This window comes from Athalia rosae, chromosome 5 (genome assembly GCF_917208135.1).
Source record: "Athalia rosae chromosome 5, iyAthRosa1.1, whole genome shotgun sequence".
Lineage (NCBI taxonomy): Eukaryota > Metazoa > Arthropoda > Insecta > Hymenoptera > Athaliidae > Athalia > Athalia rosae.
Window position 1 is genome coordinate 14,448,612 of NC_064030.1, and position 16,826 is coordinate 14,465,437.

A 16,826-nucleotide genomic window follows, 5' to 3' on the forward strand; every position below is an offset into this window, starting at 1 on the left:
GTGTCGACGACGTCTGACGTATCTGCTACGGAAGACCCTGTGATCCTCGATGTGCCGAGAACGGTCAATCGGTTCGTCACCGTTACGGGGAAAAACTTTTTTTTTTTTTTTGAACGAAGAAACTAATTCGAAACGACAACCGATTGGACGCTCGGCACGTCGCTACGACCGACGACCGATCACAGAATCTCGAGTAGCCCTTTAAATTTATTTCAAGGTCACGTTATATAGTTACCACGGGAACACTTACCCGAGTTGTCGTCGTTGGTCGTGTGATTTTTTCCGTGATGAATTTTCCGCCTGTGGACACCGGGTAACGGTATCTGTTTGAGGGCGTCCAGATCGTGGTGATCGGCGTCTATCAGTGGATTCTCCAGTTGCGATTCGATCAGTTCGAAGCTCGTCGAGTTGTCGGGATGTGATATGACCTTCACTGCAAATGCCGATTTAGTACTCGATTGGAAAAGGAAGGAAAACCTATGGGGGAGGATAGTCGACGTAGACGACGGGATGTCGAGGGATATCGAAACTGGTCACTTTCGGAGGGTATTCGGAGTGTCGAACGTCTGTGGAGAGCTGGCGATTAGGTCGGATTCCAGTTTTGTTTTTTTTTTTTTTTTCTCTCCAACGAACAAGAATCGGATCTCCCAAACTCTCTCGGCCGGCTCGTGTGACGGCGAGGCCCGAGAAAGAAGAGGAGAACCTTTTCGAGTCTCGAAGTTGCGGGAATAGCGGGTCATCTGGCGGTTGTTTTTCGTACCAGAAATAAATGTTTTTTCTACTCTACTTTTCATCAAACCACCTTTCGGTTCGTGGTAATTTGTCGTTGCGCGCCGTTTGCCATTTGTTTTTTTTTTTCTTTTTGTTTGTTTGTTTCTTTTGTTTTTTTTTTCTTTAGGCGAGCGAGCGAGCGAGACGAGGATCGAAGATCGCTGAGGTTACATTTATGCGTGTCATCACTTATTGTATATGCGGTGGGGTGCAGTTGTGCTGGTGCCGGGACGCGTCTAGTAGTCGTTAGTGGTAGTAGTAGTAGTAGTAGTAGTAGAAGTAGTAGTGTGTGTGTGTGCGTGTGTGTTTTTTTTTTTTCCAACAACTACCTGCCGCTACCTACAAACCTTTGTCGACGAACCCTTCGAAGGCCTCGCTGAGCCCGAAGAGTCGGTCGATCGGCTGCCTCCCGCCGAGCTTAAGCTCGTTGTCGTCGAGGTCGATCATCTCGTCGACGACGCTCCGATGCTCGTAAGTAGGCCTAGGTGCAAATTTCTTTCCGTGGTTGTGCCGTTCGTGATCGCGATGATGATGATGTTGATGATGATGATGGTTGTGCTGGTTGTGCTGGTGCTGGTGGTGTTGGTGGTCCGGTGCTGGTGCTGGTGCCGGTGGGGGTGCTTGGCTATTGCGATGATTGTTGTGCTGGTGCTGGTTAAGGTCGTTGTTGTGACGGTTTTGTGTCTGCGGGTGGGAATCGTTGGAGAACGAGAAGGACGAAGAGGACGAGGACGAGGAGGACGAGGAATGGCGGCGTTCGTCCGCCGCGGACGGGGAGTTTGCCGATGAGGGTGCAAGGCCGTGCCGATTGTTATTGTGCTGATAGACTCTGTGACCGCGATTCTGTTCATGCTGCTCATTGGAAAGGTGCTTTTGTCGGTTGACGGTGACGGTCACTGTGCTCGAAGCGTAGTCATGCTCATAGAACGGCGTTCGTCCCCCGACGGCGTTAAGGTCGACGGAATTGGTATCGTCGTCGGTGATCGGGGGCGGGGGGGGCGGCGGCGGTCCGGGATCGGCTTCGGTATCGGAACGGGGGGAGGGATGCGGATGCGGGTGCGGATGCGGTGCGGGATCGTAGTCCGGTTCGAGATCGAGACCGTGGCGGTGGTCGTGGTTACGGTTTTCATGGTGGTGACGGTTGCGGTCAAGTATCGTACCGGTTGCGTCGTGATGCCCCAATGTCCCGTGACGCCGCCCAGGGAGTTCGGGCGCGCCGGGCAGCGGCGGCGGCGGCGGCGGCGGCGGCTGCTGCGACTCCCGGTAGCGGTAACGTGCCTCGATCTCATTGAACGTTCGCGTGGTTGCGGTCGCAGGGAAGAGAAAATATGGGTACATACTGGTCGGGGGGAACCAGAACTCTTGAAAGTTATCCTGGTGGGGGTCGAACGGATAGAGCGCGGAGTCGGTCCCCGATAAGTCAACGGTCGCGGAGGGCAGAAACTCTGAAACACAGAAGAACAGTCGCGGAGGGAGGGGGCCTTCTTCAGTCATCATCATTCATAATGGGGGGATGTATGTCTTGCGGCGGCGGCACCATCGGCGGCGAGGGATTCAGCCGGCAAAAAAAGTGGTGTCCTCGAGACACGCGCACCACACGCGACACGCGTACGCACGTCCGCGCGCGTTGTTTTTTTTTTTTCAATTTTATTTTTAATTTTTTTTTTCAGTCACGCGTATCGCGTGTTATTCGAGAGATAGACGAGAAGAACAACGAGAACAAGAACAAGAACAACCCGTCGCACGTGCGGCGATGCCCCACGAAATGGCTGACAAGCAAAAAAAATTTAGCGCGTTTTTCCCCCTCAGCCTCCTTCGCCCTTACCGCACTTTCTTCCCCCGGCCCTTTTTTTTTCTCATCTTCGGAGAACGAGGACGAGAAACCGGTGGGGGGGGGGGGGGAGATCGAGTCGCGGCGAGGGCGAAGGAGAGTCGGCTCCGTTCGTCGATAGAGTTCGCGACGATCGCAGAGAATGGATAGAGAAAATAGTGGAAGAAACGACACGGGAAACGAGCGGTGATCAGAAAGAGACTGGAAATGATAGATCGCGATGATTTGATCGGTATAGTTTGCGGGGGGGGGGGGGGGGTGGGGAGGGCAGGAGGGCGAAAATCTCACTCCCTTATAGCCATTTCAGTTGCAACGCGCGATATCGTACGTCGGTATTCAGAGAGAAAGAACGAGTTGGGTACGCGTACAGGAGGAACACTCTACTTTCCCCCATTGTCCACAAAAATAGATTTCAGAGTAAAAACAGATGCAGAATAAACACGGATATACAGAGATAGAGATAGACAGACAGATAGATAGTTAATGAACGAGATAAGTAGATGCGATATCAAAAAAATGTTGGACAGACGGGCACAGGTAAAGTATAATTACACACACGTCAATACATGATTCACATACAAACGTGCAGCGATCGTTCAGAATCCCAAGCGAAAATAGAGAACGGGCGAAAATCGGGGGCGGAGGGGGGGGGGGGGGTCAGGGGGGGGGTAGGGACGGGGGAATCGGTGAAAGAATCGTTAAACAGACGACAATCGGTAAAGACCAGAGAAAACAGTGTCGATACAAAGAGATGAAAAAACATGCAAGGGTGCACAGACCGATCGTATCATGCGGTGCATGTTTTTTTTTTTTTTTTTTTTGCTGTGTTTTACTGCGTGCAGCGCGCGAGGCCCTCGACGTTGTCCTCGTTGATAACGATCGCCGGACGACAAATCGTCAATTGTGTCTCATCTCATCCTCTGCGGGCCTCGATGTTCGTTCGTTCGTTCGTCATTTGGGGCCCTACCGCGCGAACGCGCGCGCGCGCCCTCCGAAATTACGTTCGAGGAGTTTCGGCGAGGAGGACGCGCGTCCCGATTCGACGGTAGACCGCGGCGCCGTCGCGGCGCTGCCGTCGGTCGGTGCGGTTCGCACTCGTCGTAACTAGCCAAACCGCGGTTCTGATCGAGCGACAGCGCGCGTCTACCGCCTCACGAAGTGGCTCTTCTTCTCTCGCACCCTCGGACTCAACCCCATTGCCGATTTCACGCGACCAACGCGATCGAACGTTAAGTTTTTTTTCTCGTCGAAACGGAAGTCGAATTTTTCTCACCGAACACACACTCCTCGACCGGGAGACGTGCGTTCGGGTAAGTAAACGTGATCGAGGAACTTCGTGACAAGGACACGGCGTGTCAAGGGTATGTGATTATTCGTTTCTATTTTTTTTTTCTTTTCTATTTTTTCTTTCGATATTATCCGCAGGGCTGAAGATAAACGCGCGTATTTCGTAAACAACCATCGGCTTACGACCTAACGACACGTCGGCTCCGTTTGGGACACGTCGGGATGAACGGAGAGGGATACCTTCGACGGGTATCGATTCGAGGCTCGTTTCACATTCGGACGCTCCGTGATCTGCAGTCAGAGGTGTTCGAGAGTATCGTCGGTCCGCGAGAACCGAACTCGCAACAAATATCGCGACACACAGGGAATTGAAAAAACTCGCCATCAACCCACAGCCCCAACGAACGTAGGCAGCACATACTCAGAGCGAAATCGTATCCATTGTATTATATAGTTAAAATTGCACAAGAAAACACACACAAAAGTAATTCGGTTTAAATGTAGTGTGGATGACGGTGTTCGGTATTCTGTTTTTTTTTCGATAATTTTTTTTGCAGTTTTACAGTCGATGATATTGATGATGATGATGATTTCGTTTTATTTTATTTTTTCTTTTTTTTTCTTTTCTCTTTTTTTTCACCGTCGTGTGCGAGAAGTGTTGTTGCGTGAGGACTGAGGACGATGCAGCATCGAGCATCGGGTGTGTATGGTTCGAAAATAATAATAATAATAATAATAATAATAATAATGATAATAATAAATATATATTTATATGTACGAGGTCGTTTAGTAAACACAACGAGTTCCACACAACACTGACAGTCGCTCGAAAATGCTACTCAATTAGCTGCACACCAGCCTCGACCTACCCAACTAGAACGTGAAGAGACTTTTAGTAGAAAATATGTTGAAAAAAAATAAAACGACAAAAATAAATGAACAAATGAAAGAATCGAGAGAAAATAAAAGAAACAAAAAAAAAAAAAAAAAACAAAGTGTGATCTGAAAAACGAATGGAACGTACAAATGAACGTTCCGCAAATGATGAAAACCAAATGATCAATTGATCGCAAATACATTCAGATTACGATGAATAACGGATCCGTACGAACGGCAGTTAATCGGTAACAGTGATCGATAACGAACGAAATAAATTGTTATGAAAAAAGAAAAAAATAAATAAATAAATAAATAAATAAACAGCTGCGACAACAATTGGCCAGTCTCGAGTCCGAGATACGCTACCATCTCTGCATCAAACTCACCGACGCACGGGTTGTGGTTAACCATAGAAAATATTCTGTCGCAACGTCGCTTCATGTGATTGTTCGGACAGATGCAGCCGAACATCGGTGATAGACGCAGCTGCGTCCATGCATCGTGGCAGGCGTCCCTGAAACAAAAGTTCAAACCCAACTGAACAACTTGTTCGAAATTCATCACGGCACCCCGAATACCGAAGGAGGGGGGTACCTCGAGCGAAGTACGTCGGAAAAAACTTCCGCGTACCGAGCCGGCGGCCTCCGTACGGAGAGCCACACTCCCGAGTCCCGGGGTACAAGCAGACAAATTGTTATAACCGTACCGGAAACGGTATGGGTCAGCGGCTCGCGCGCCATCTGCTGTCCTGAATCCCATGTATATATGTATATGTATATATGTGTGTGTGTGGTGTGTGCTTCGGCATAAATCATACCTCCTGCAGAACTTTGCGCGGCGCCAAGCCGACGGAAAGCTACCCCAGAGGGTCCGCGCGCGCGGTCCGAGTCGATCCCGCCGTCGTCGAGAGCTTCGTATCCCTAGTTATCACGTAGACGCGTTACTATATATATATATATATATATACGCAGACTTTATATTACCCGTACGAAGGGAGAGGTCCGCTGAGGCGATGGGGCCACAGGGAGTTCGAAGGGACGTTCCGCCGACACCTTATGAATTTTAACCGGCCGACCGACCGACCGGCCGAGGAAATAAGTCGGAGTCGGAGACGGAGGCGACGGCGACGGCGGCGGCGGCTTCCTCATAACGCGCCGTCGAATCGTCTCGCGTGTCACGCCGGGTTCACGCAACACATCCACCCGGTTGGATTGCCTGTTTTACCGCACTCGGCGGATCCTCCGTTTCGCCAAAATAACCGACTACTACTACTCCGATCCGAAGTCGCGAGGTCCGAGTTATTCGACGGATCGAACGTCGGACATCCTCAATTCACGCGATGCGGTGGAATTTGAAGAAAGAATCCGAATAACGCGGCTCGGACTTACTCCCCCCCTCCCCGTGTTCCCGTTGACGCAATAGGCGACCCTCGAATCTGGATGACAAAAATAAGCGGCGAACTACGAGCCGTTATTAATGGGGGGGGAGGAGGCGGCGGGGGGTTTGAAAAGTTGACGGGACGTTTGATCGTCAGGGGGTGATAGGGAACCGTCATTAGCCGCGAACCCGGGTTGGAACTCGACCCCGCCGACGAGATGGGGAACGGATTAAACGCGGCGGATGCGGCGCCCAGCGCCCCTCCCTCCCCGACTCCCCGACTCGCCGACTCGCCGAAACAAGTAGGTAACGCTGTTGTGACGCGGCGTCGCTCACCCCCCGGAGCTACGAAGGGTGTCGAAAGTTCGGGCCGCCGCAAACTTGCGGCGTATCAACGGGGAGACGTGCGCGACGCGATCGACCGACTCTCAACGAGGTTTTCGAAACCAGTAGCGATTGCTACGGATCCGTTTCGTCCGTTTCTTTTTTTTTTTTCGTATCCTCGGACGGCCGGGACTCGGCCGTGAACACTTCTTTCTACTTTCCGACTCGCGACGTCGATGGATTTTTCGTAGCGCGAACCGATTGTTTCTCGTCGTCGGAGTCTCGGGATCTCGAGTCGCGAGTTGCGAGCGAGGTCAGTCGTCGCGCGAGAAATCGTCGAGAGCTATGTGTAACGGCGCGATTTCGGTCACCCGGAAGAGCGGCAATTTCTCCCGCCAATAAGATAAGCACTTCCGGTTGGAGGGGGGGGGGAAAGGTAGGTACCGCAGAAGTGAGATTGCGCGGAATATGACACCGGAGTTGTTCCCTCCGGTGCAGGGAGGAGGCGGTCGGAAGAGAAAAAAAAATAGTTTCCAGAACCGTCTGTGCGAAATGAATCCTCCGAAGTGTTCCGAAGTAATTTTCACTCGGGAGATTGAGATAAGGCAGGAAATAAAACCGGAAGAACGTTTTAACGAACATCAGATCTAATTAAATTCCGAGATAACGAGCAGTCGTACAGTCGAGGGAATGATTAGTAAAAAAACGGAATCACTAGAATCTCGATACTTAGTTAGCTAGAGCGTTGACCTTAAGAGTAACTGAACACGTCCTATCGTTATTGAAAAGACTCGCCTCTTTATAGTCCCGTCTTTCCAATAATCATCGATCCGTTTCCGAAGGATCATTCGCTCATAATTAGTCGGGCGATTGTTGCTTTGAAAAACTCTAGAAAGTTCTTCAATTGATTACCCAGCGAATGATCGTTCCGGCTATTATGTTCGTTGAAAGTTGACTGTACGTATAACGTTGTTATTCGGGATGTGGCCGGGGATACTTGGGCTGGCTTCGAAATACTCCTCGCTACCGAGCCCAGGGGGGTTTTTCTTCAAAACTTCGGAGTTACGCTAACCGAATTAACGCACCCCCAACCCCCCCCCCCCCGCCCCCTTCTGTACCGGTCCGTAGCTGAGCCTCCAAGCAATTTGGCATTCCTCGTACACTCGACTACTTCTGATCCTTTCCTCAACCAGCGCGCGGATCTCTCTCTCTCTCTCCGTCTTTCTTCCCGGACCCCGAAAAAGCTACATTCTTGACCCGACCCAAGCCAACGGCCGACAGCCGAGTGCTCATCCTTGAAAAGGACTCTCTAAAATATCCGGGAAGCTGTTCCATCCGTAGATACATTTTCAGCAATGTCATTTCGTCGGTTGACCAATGTCGGTTTATCCGCTTCTTGTTTTTTTTTTTTTTTCATTTTACGTTTTTCTTCAACCCTTGGATCGGTGATTCGAGTGGTACGAAGTCTGAATTCACCAGAGGTCAAGAAATCGGTGGCTCTGCGGGGTATGAATTTTAAAACTTGTCTCAGTTGAGACGGTTGTTTTAACGAGTACGAACCGAGGGACCAGCCACAGAACCGTTAAGTTTGACTTAATTTAACGAGACCTGAAAATATTCACCGGTTTTATTTCACCGACCTATTATATCGAATATCGTAAACGAGGAGATCCGAACTTTGGATACGAGTTGATAACGGAGATGAAACAAGTGAAAATATTTAGTACAAGTCTGCGGACTCGTACACCTTATTTATGAGCTCATGGAACAAACAGCGATCTACATTGTTTCCCTCAAAGCCTTCTCGAAGATACGAGTAACGGATCAAAGAGTGAATAGTCGGCATGAAACCGTGAATAAAAGATCTCGACTCGAATAACACGGTTTTAGGTGTAGGTTATTTTCTCGTTGGAAATTCGGTGCTCGACACCCAGGAAAGCGATAGTCGAATGACTTCTGTTACCTGGGCTACCGGTCATCTCGAGGGTCCGCTGCGGCACGGAATAATGACTAGTGAAACCAGAAGCGACGATACGCTATTCCGGATGTCGCCAGTTTTCGTGGCGTTGAGCGAGCGGCGGCCATGTTCTGACCATGTAGATTAAAACAAGATGGCCGCCGATGCTAAGTTTATCAATTGACGTTTCACGGAGACGATTGACGGGGGACACCAGAGTAAAAAAATGAGGAACCGATCCCGAAAGGGTCTCCAAAATCTTTGCCAGTCATTTGCTTTTTTGACCCGAAGTTTTTTGTTTGTTTTTCTTTTCGTATCCATGCACTAGAGATTCGCTCTCCGCACACGGTAAAAGGTTACAGTCGATATTCTCGACGCCGAAGAGTCCGTGAAACTAACATACATCCAGATAATTGACTCCGAGAGTCCGATTGACCGGGTTTCATCCGGATCGTGACCCGAGAAGAAAAATGATCAAAAGTACAGTGTATAATAATACCCCGAAGCTAAGTCGTACTCGGGGGTTTCGCACCATGAATTATGGAAGTCAATTGTCTGTGAAAAGCTGGCGGGAAACGGTGCAGATGTTGTACCCGCTATATACCATCCTTACCCTCCTACGAGCATTCGGGTGAATGAATCGCGGGTTAAAATGTGGAACGAGTTGCCGCGAGTGGTGATGCTTACCGAGTTACCCCGGGAGCTCCTCTAATTCTCGAGTCATGATCCGCGCGCGGCGGGGGTAAGAGACTCGCTTGTCGGGGGTTAACCGGGTGGGGCCGGATGTCAACCGCAAAACAACGGGTCAAGACGCGTCCCGCGGAAGACGCCGATTAATTTCCGAGCTACCGCGAGTCGACCGCGGATAACGCGCGCGTAGACGAAATTTAACGCATCAAACTCCGCGGAGGCCGGGCGGCCCGGATCGTACGTCATCCCGTTCCCGTTCGGCTTCTTCTCTCCAGCTTCGAGGAGAGAGAGAGAGAGAGAGACTGTCAGGGCGATCGATGCCCGGCATAATGCAAACTAAATTACACCGGCGTGGCAGCCGACGCGACGGGTCGGTCGGTCGGTCGGTCGTTCGGAGCTAGAGGCGGCGGTCCGCCGCCTTTCCCGCAACGTTCCACGTCCCGCGGTCGAAATCTCGTTCCCTAACTTCGTTTCGCGTCAGCCTCAAATCTGTTTTTCTTGTAACGCGACTCCCGGACTCACCTTCGACAGCGGAGGGCCGAACGGAGCAACGAAATATCTCGATAAGACCGGAAGAAGTATCCCGAGCGGCAAATCTGAGGATAAAGAACACTGCCGTTCTCTCTGGTTTTTCCGGCATTTCCGAGGGCATTTCTGTGTGTCCAATCCGATAAAGGAACGTCGTTTCGGGTAGCGCCGGTGTCGCGATGTGCGCGAAGGAGAGAAACGAAGGAAAACAAAAAAAAATAAAAAAAAAAGCTGAACGCTGAAAAAAGGGTATCAAGCTGCTGCCGGGTGTCCGAGTAAACCGTCCAAATACCCCCGTTTCCGAAATTCAAATCACAGTACTGCGAGTAAACCGTCACCGTGGACGCGGCGCAAACCCGCCGTTCGACTCCCAGCGGGAATTGGACCGTGCCAGTCCGGCCAACCGCAATCTACCCGACCCATACCTACCCAACCACCGCCGCACGGGGGAAACGGCAACGTTGTCCAGGCGATGGCCAAAACGTAAAGACAACCACGCGCGCGGGCGATTCGCGCGCACGCGAATCGTCCGTTATCTCACGCGGTTGCTCTCTTTTCTGTTTTTTTCTGTTTTTTTTTTTTTTTTTTACTCAGGCAACGGAGAAAAAAAAAAAAAACCAAACCAAAGGGAAACCGAGTAACTTTCCCACGCCCCGTACAATGCTCCGGCGATGCTTCGATTAAAAGTACAACAGGGTCGTCTTTTACCTTCACCTTTAACCTACGGCCGGTTTTCTCTCCTCTCCCCGAGAAAACCCATTTCCGCCTAAGCCCAGACACTGAAATGGTTCCACGAACCGATACACAAAGGTACATAGGTTATGTACCCTATATTTCCGAAGGACGACCAGAGATCCCGTTAACCGCCTCCTCTCCGAGTTCCGACCTCCTTCGGTAATTTTCTTTCACAAAAAACCTGGAATTGATTCTTCACTCCTCGGTTATTGATTCCCGGCTTTATTACGGCACGCTTTATTCCAGTTTTTCTTTTTTTCTCCTTTTTTTTTTCATTTTTTTTCCTTTCGTTTCGCTTTATTTTTCAAACAGCGTCGCGCCAGCGATCCTGAAAATTATTATTCACCCGGATTATGAGGGAGCGAGAAATAATTACATCGGTGGGTTAATCCCGCAGTCGGAGCACGCCAGAGTACGTTGCATTATGAAATGTCCATCAGGAGAGTTGAATTCCGAAAATAGTTCACACCGTCCGTTCGATAATTCTGTGGCTGACGATGCCGGGGCGCGCCGTTACTCGGAGCGTATGGCCCGAAGCAACGGTCGTATCAACGGGTTGAATTTCGGCGTTCGGCGTACATTCGCGTTGCACTGTTAATTCTGACGTATTCCGCGAACGGAATTCCAAAGGTGGTCGGAATTCGCGTTCGTGAACGCACACGTACGATGTGCGACACTCGGACACGTTTGGATACGTTTCGGGCGAGCTTTGCGCGGCGATTGGACGAACGTCGCGAATCGAGGGGCCACTTTTACCGGGGGGGACACAAACACGTGTAATCCTCGGTTGCGAAAATCGTTCGCCCCTGTCCTCGATCGCCTCGAAAGGTGGCGACGGCCGCGGGGGATTCCCCGTCCCGCAAAATCCCGGTTTACCTGCTCGTTCTTGCCGGAATAAACCTCAAATTATATCATCAAGCAATCCCACGCGCGACCGCAATTAGGACGACGCAGTGAACACGGAGGCGCCATAAGTAATTGGTAATTAGTAGCCGAGTGTCTAACCCCGTTCTCGATGAAAACGCCGAAGTACGACCGGCGGAAAACGTTCGTCGTGTTCTCAAAAAAAATTAACCGATCGCCACGCGTGGATTTTTTTAACATCAGCTGGATCGGGTCGAGCAGACGACGTCGCCGATGCCGATTTTCAACGATTCCCTCGAAAACTTGTAAAACGGCGACGAGAGACGCGGGAATTTTTTTTTTCTCGCGAGAATTTCCCTCGGCTCGTCCGAAACTCTCCCGACCCTTGATTGCCCCGATTCCCCGAGCTCCGCTCGTCGGTATTTTTCGCACGGCGTTCGCCGAGTCCGTTTGGTGCTAAGGACGATTCGCGTATCCTTTACCCGGATCTTCGTTATTATTAACGTTTCCCCTCATCTCCTGGCCGTTAGGAGTGCCGAAGCGGAATCGGACACCGGGGAATTTCGATCGTACGATCGGATACGGTGGGCGTGTAAAAAATTTCGAAGAAACGAAAAATTACAGTTGACAGGAGATCGCCGAACACGGTGGAAGTAGTCGCGATGTGGTGTGTTCGCGGAACACTGTCTCGGCGCGGAGGAGAAACGATTAGACGACGTATTCCGGCCGGATGATTAATGGAGACCTTCCGCGTTCGGAGGGTGTTTGCCTCTATTACAAATTGTCGGTAGCTAAATTCGAATGAAAAACCGAGTCTAGTGGCGTCGGTTCGCCGGTCGTTGTTTAACGGAGAACAATTACTTTCGTGGCTGAAAGTAATGGGAGTATCGGTAAATGACGTTCACCTTGACGAAAAACTCGGGAAACATTTTGTCGCCGAATGGCAAACGTGCGACAAGTTCGACGACATCCGCGGAACGCGGAACGCGTAGGTTAAGTCGATTTTTCAAGCTAACATCGGCGCTCCCTGTGTTTCGACGTCAGCGTCGAACCTCTCGGAGCGCCACGCCCGGCCGTATCGAGAATTAAAAAAAAAAAAAAAAAAACCACCTCGAAAGTCAGATGCGGAGAACAAACGCGGATCTCTGCGTAAATTTATTCATATACACATCAGGCTGTACGCGCGCCGCGCGCGCAAACTTCGCGGGAATCCACGCGACGCTCGAGAACTCGCCGTACGCGAGCCAATCAATTTGCGAAAAAGTACGTACCTCGATACCACGTTCCGCGATACTTCGTCGGCTATCCACGGGAAACCCCCCCCCCCCCCCCGTCTCTCCCCTCCGCCGCTTCCCGTCAAACTCGCTGCAGGCAAGGAACATTTTACGACCTTGCGAAGGTCCTTCGAACGAACGAACGAACGAACGAAGGAACGGGTGTACAGGTCTTAAAATTACAACCCGCCTTTTTCTCACGACCCCAAAAAAAAAACTAACCGGGGTCAGAATTTCCGCGAACAATTCCCGATGTCCCGCAGGACTCGGTGCGCTACGAAGCGACTGGATCACTCGGAGCGTTAATCTCACTGCCGGATAGTTATACCAGTCAGTTTTCGTAGACGTAAATATTCATCAAACTATTCGGAATTCCCGGGTATGCAAATTTTGCAAGAATTTTCTTAGCTCCGACCGTGTTCTTCCGCGTTCCATTATCAAGCCGGAGCGCCGTCGAAATGCCCCGGGCAGAATAAATAAGAAGAAAAAGCAGAAGAAAAAAAAAATGGATGAGAAGAAAGAAAGCAGCTCTTCCTAGATTCTCGGAAAACTTTGTACAGTCACTTGCAGTCATAGCTGCGGGGTGACAATGAGATTCTTGATACTCTCGACTAATTGCTTTTCGAAGGAAACCGAACGTACGTACGTCAGTTTCCTATGGAAAATGCGAATATCCAGAGAGAAGGCGAAATCGGTTCGGTATTTACCGTCGTTTCGTAGTTCCTCGGTTAAAAAAGTGAGGTTATCCAATAACCCTCGATCCCCGCGTCGACTCTTTTGATCGCTTTTCTTCTTCCCCTCCTCTACGATTCTTGTTGTCGTCGTTCCGCCCGGTCGATGAGCCACTTTAGAGGTCACCGACGACGCGTCAAAAGAGATAGAGAGAGAGAGAGAGAGACAGCGAGAGAGAGTTGAAATTCGAAGCGCAAAATTCAACCGCCATCGAGGCGACGTCGTTCGTCGAATAGTCGTTCTAATTGCGACCTACTGAAATATGAGAACTAGAAACTCCGTGCAACGTTGTTATTTACCCGTCAATAACGAAATGCATCCAGTCAATCGATTCGCAGTGTGGGTGGAACGCGAGATATGGGACTCCCTTCAATGTCCACAAAGGTTTAATTATGACTATCCGCTGATACGTAGTGACGTTGTGCAAACCATTGTCATCGAGTAGTGCCGCCGCCGCCGCCGCCGCCGCCGCTACAGGCACTCGCGGTAGTTGCCGCTGTACCATCAACAGCTTTGGCCCCAAAGCTTTGTTGGAAGATTTCAATTGAAACCGAACGCGAATGCGACTGCAAAATGCGAAACGCGGGCTCCGGCGTAATTCGTTTCCAGAGCTCGCGCTCTTTCTCCTAACCTCACTCCGCAATTTTCTCCATTTCCATCTACGCGCTACCTATAAGTAACTAAGTACGTCGGTGGTTAAACAGATGCGAGACTCTGCCGCTCCATTTTGCTCATCACAGTTCGCGCCGACAATGAGTTTTCTCTTCCAGATAACGAGGAGAACGTACTCCGTGCTTTTGTGGGCGAAAAACAACAGGCGACAACGGAACGGTGGTAGCCGGCCGATTTCCGGACCGAGAAGTCGATCGGTGATTCGATTTTTTTTCCCGAGAACGGCAACAGGTTGGATTTTCGCTGGATATGTACGCGCGCGACGCTATACGCGAGCTCAATTTTCGAAGCGCATCGAATACGGTGAACGGCCATTGATAAATTCCTGCCGGACTTATTTCGGCCGGTCGAGTAGTTTCGGTGTATTGAACCCTTCGGACTCGAGGTCCGTTGAATTCATCCGGGTCTTTCGACGACTCGATAACAAGTCCGATCCTTTCCGGAGTGCACGAATTTTTCTTCTCATCCCGTTTTATCTGCTTCCTCGCGGTGCGCCGAGATCCCTATCGCCGTCCCCCGATATCGGAGCCATTAAAAAAGCTGCAGTTCGAAATGGGTAATCCCGCGGTAAGAACGACGTAGAAATTCCCCGGTGCGGTTGTTATATTTTCTTCGACTTTTGCGCACAGTTGGAACGTCGGTTTTTAAAAACTTTCGATAACTCGGAAGATAATGTCCGTCAAGCCGTCGCTGCGCGAGCACTCGGAACTACATTACCATTATTCTTCCGGCAACAAAACAACGATCGTAACGCCAGATAGGAAATAAAACTTCGGCCGACAATCGCGTCGCCATTAAAAAGTCGGTTCGCCGTTCGTCATAATCGATTCGAAGTTTCGCTCCGCGCGCGAACAACTCGAACGTCAGTTATTTTCTTCGTCCGTGATCGTCGAGCGATTCTTTCGTCCGTCCGTCGTCGATTTACGAACGGTCGATTCCGAGGAGCCCGACGTACCAAATAATCGGGGGATATTAGGAGCTAACGTCCACTCTCGATGCGACGCTAAAAGTCCCATCGACGCCCGTAGCCTCGTAATGATATTTAACTTGACCACGGTACTCGAGCGCTTCAAAATGTTGACATAACCGCGTTAAGTGACGTGCGGCGCAGCTAGTTCTCGCGCAAATACGAGAATCGACTTTATTGCGTCGTTTATTATATCGTAGTGACACATTTGCAAGCTCACGACGGTGCGAGGGCTGAAATCAAAGTTCACGAAGTCCGCGGGGTTCCTATGAATAAAAATTGTTACGTACAAATAGAGGGCGCGGGTACCCACTTAAGTGCGTAAATATCGAGGGTGGAAAAAATGGGGGCTTCGCAACCCAACCTAACATTTTAAGTCAGATTTTTGTTATAACGGTACGTCGAGAGTCTATCGTTTGTGGGTATCGAGGCAGTTTTACTTCACCTCGACTACCCTCACCCCCCTCACCCTCCCCCTCCACCCCCCCTCCGCCCGTCCATATTACACAATACGTGTATATAGACGCGGATACACGACAGAACGAGCGACAAGAAAACGACGCGATAAGGACTTTTGCCCCAAACTATCGCGAGTACTTTATAGGTCGCGGGGTAGGGGGAATAGGAGGTCCTGCCCCTATCGGGCGATATGTATATGAGAGCATAAGGTATAACGTGGAGACGTATGTTTGTATTTTATACATAACAGGTGGGACGATAAGAGCCCGCGGGTTCGTGATAATTGTTGTTAAATCCAAACAAAAGGGTGGCTTTATGTATAACATGCAAATATAGCTGTATAATGTGTATGGAGGGAGGGGAAGGGAGGGGGGGGGGGTGAGTTTGCGGATTGTCAACCCGAGAAAAACATCATATTTATGTAAACACGTACTCTGTATCTTCCGACGAGCCGTATAATTATTATATTCCCTCATTTTTTGTTTTTTTTGTTTTTTAATGTTTTTTTGTTTTATTTTTTTACCTGCTTTTTCCATTCGGGAGTTTACGCGGAAACACGACGCTCCGTATCGCCCCGATTTGTCAAAATTGTTCGAACTTTTTTTTTTCATCCGCGTCGAGCGGATTTTTCTGCGCTTTTGGCTCAATGGTTATCAAAAAATATCTCTAAACGACACCAGAGGGCCAATCGCTTTGAAAAACCGTCCGCGCCCGGACTTCAAAGGATTTCATTCCGATTCGAAATATTTCATGAAATTTAATTGGATGTCAGGAAGATTTGACGAGCCGCCACCAAGGACTTCGTAGGGCTTGTCGAGGTTTCACGGGAGAGTCCGGGAGCTTTACGGACTTTACATGAGTTTGTAATACCGCAGAGACCTCACGGGATCCAGCGGGATCTCGCGGAACTCCATGGATTTCGCATTATTTTAAGATCCTGTCCCGTCTCACGAGATCCGGGAAATTAGTCTATCGGGATTCTGTTGGATTTCATCGATGTCCCGTGACTCTTCGATGATTTTTCAGGATCTTCGAGGAACTTCACGAGAGCTTTTGGAAATTTTCCGGATCAATTGTTGCGAACCGAAAAGCGAAGGTGACGCCATTTTGAAGCGTCTTTCGGATGACGGGCGATCGGTGCACTCTGCAATCGAACATCCATTGGCGAATTACGTCCAGGTAATCAAATTCCGGAAAGGTTTTCGAATAAAAGTACGCTCATCGAGCACGTAGAAGCAAAAAAAAAAAAAAAAAAGAAAAAGAATATAGAAATAGGTGAAGAAGTGAAGAAGAACGTGGAATTAATCGAGAAGGAGGTTATACCGTGGATGCCTGAAATATCCTCATACTTCGTCGGCGGAATTGTCTGCCAAGCCCTGAAGGCTTTAGTAACGTCGAACGTCGCGAGAAAACAGCAAACTCCAAACGAATCGAGCAGCTCTAGATTTATCTGAATCGCGTCTTATCGCGAGGTGGCAG

General features: G+C 49.9%; 1 protein-coding gene across 3 annotated transcripts in view; it reads right to left on the reverse strand.

Annotated features, from left to right (window-relative positions):
* The window catches only part of LOC105684340, an 80,910-nt gene that overhangs the window by 10,670 nt on the left and 53,414 nt on the right, over positions 1-16,826 (reverse strand). Inside the window, exons 5-7 of one of the 3 annotated variants that reach the window (XM_048654982.1) lie at positions 5,155-5,282; positions 1,932-2,216; positions 251-433 (exon numbers count right to left, since the gene is read on the reverse strand). In XM_048654982.1, the coding sequence (XP_048510939.1) occupies positions 251-433; positions 1,932-2,216; positions 5,155-5,282 (596 nt within the window). Of the gene's footprint in view, positions 1-250; positions 434-1,118; positions 2,217-5,154; positions 5,283-16,826 lie in introns of all 3 variants that reach the window. The other 2 variants (XM_048654980.1, XM_048654983.1) reach the window with 2 other exon arrangements.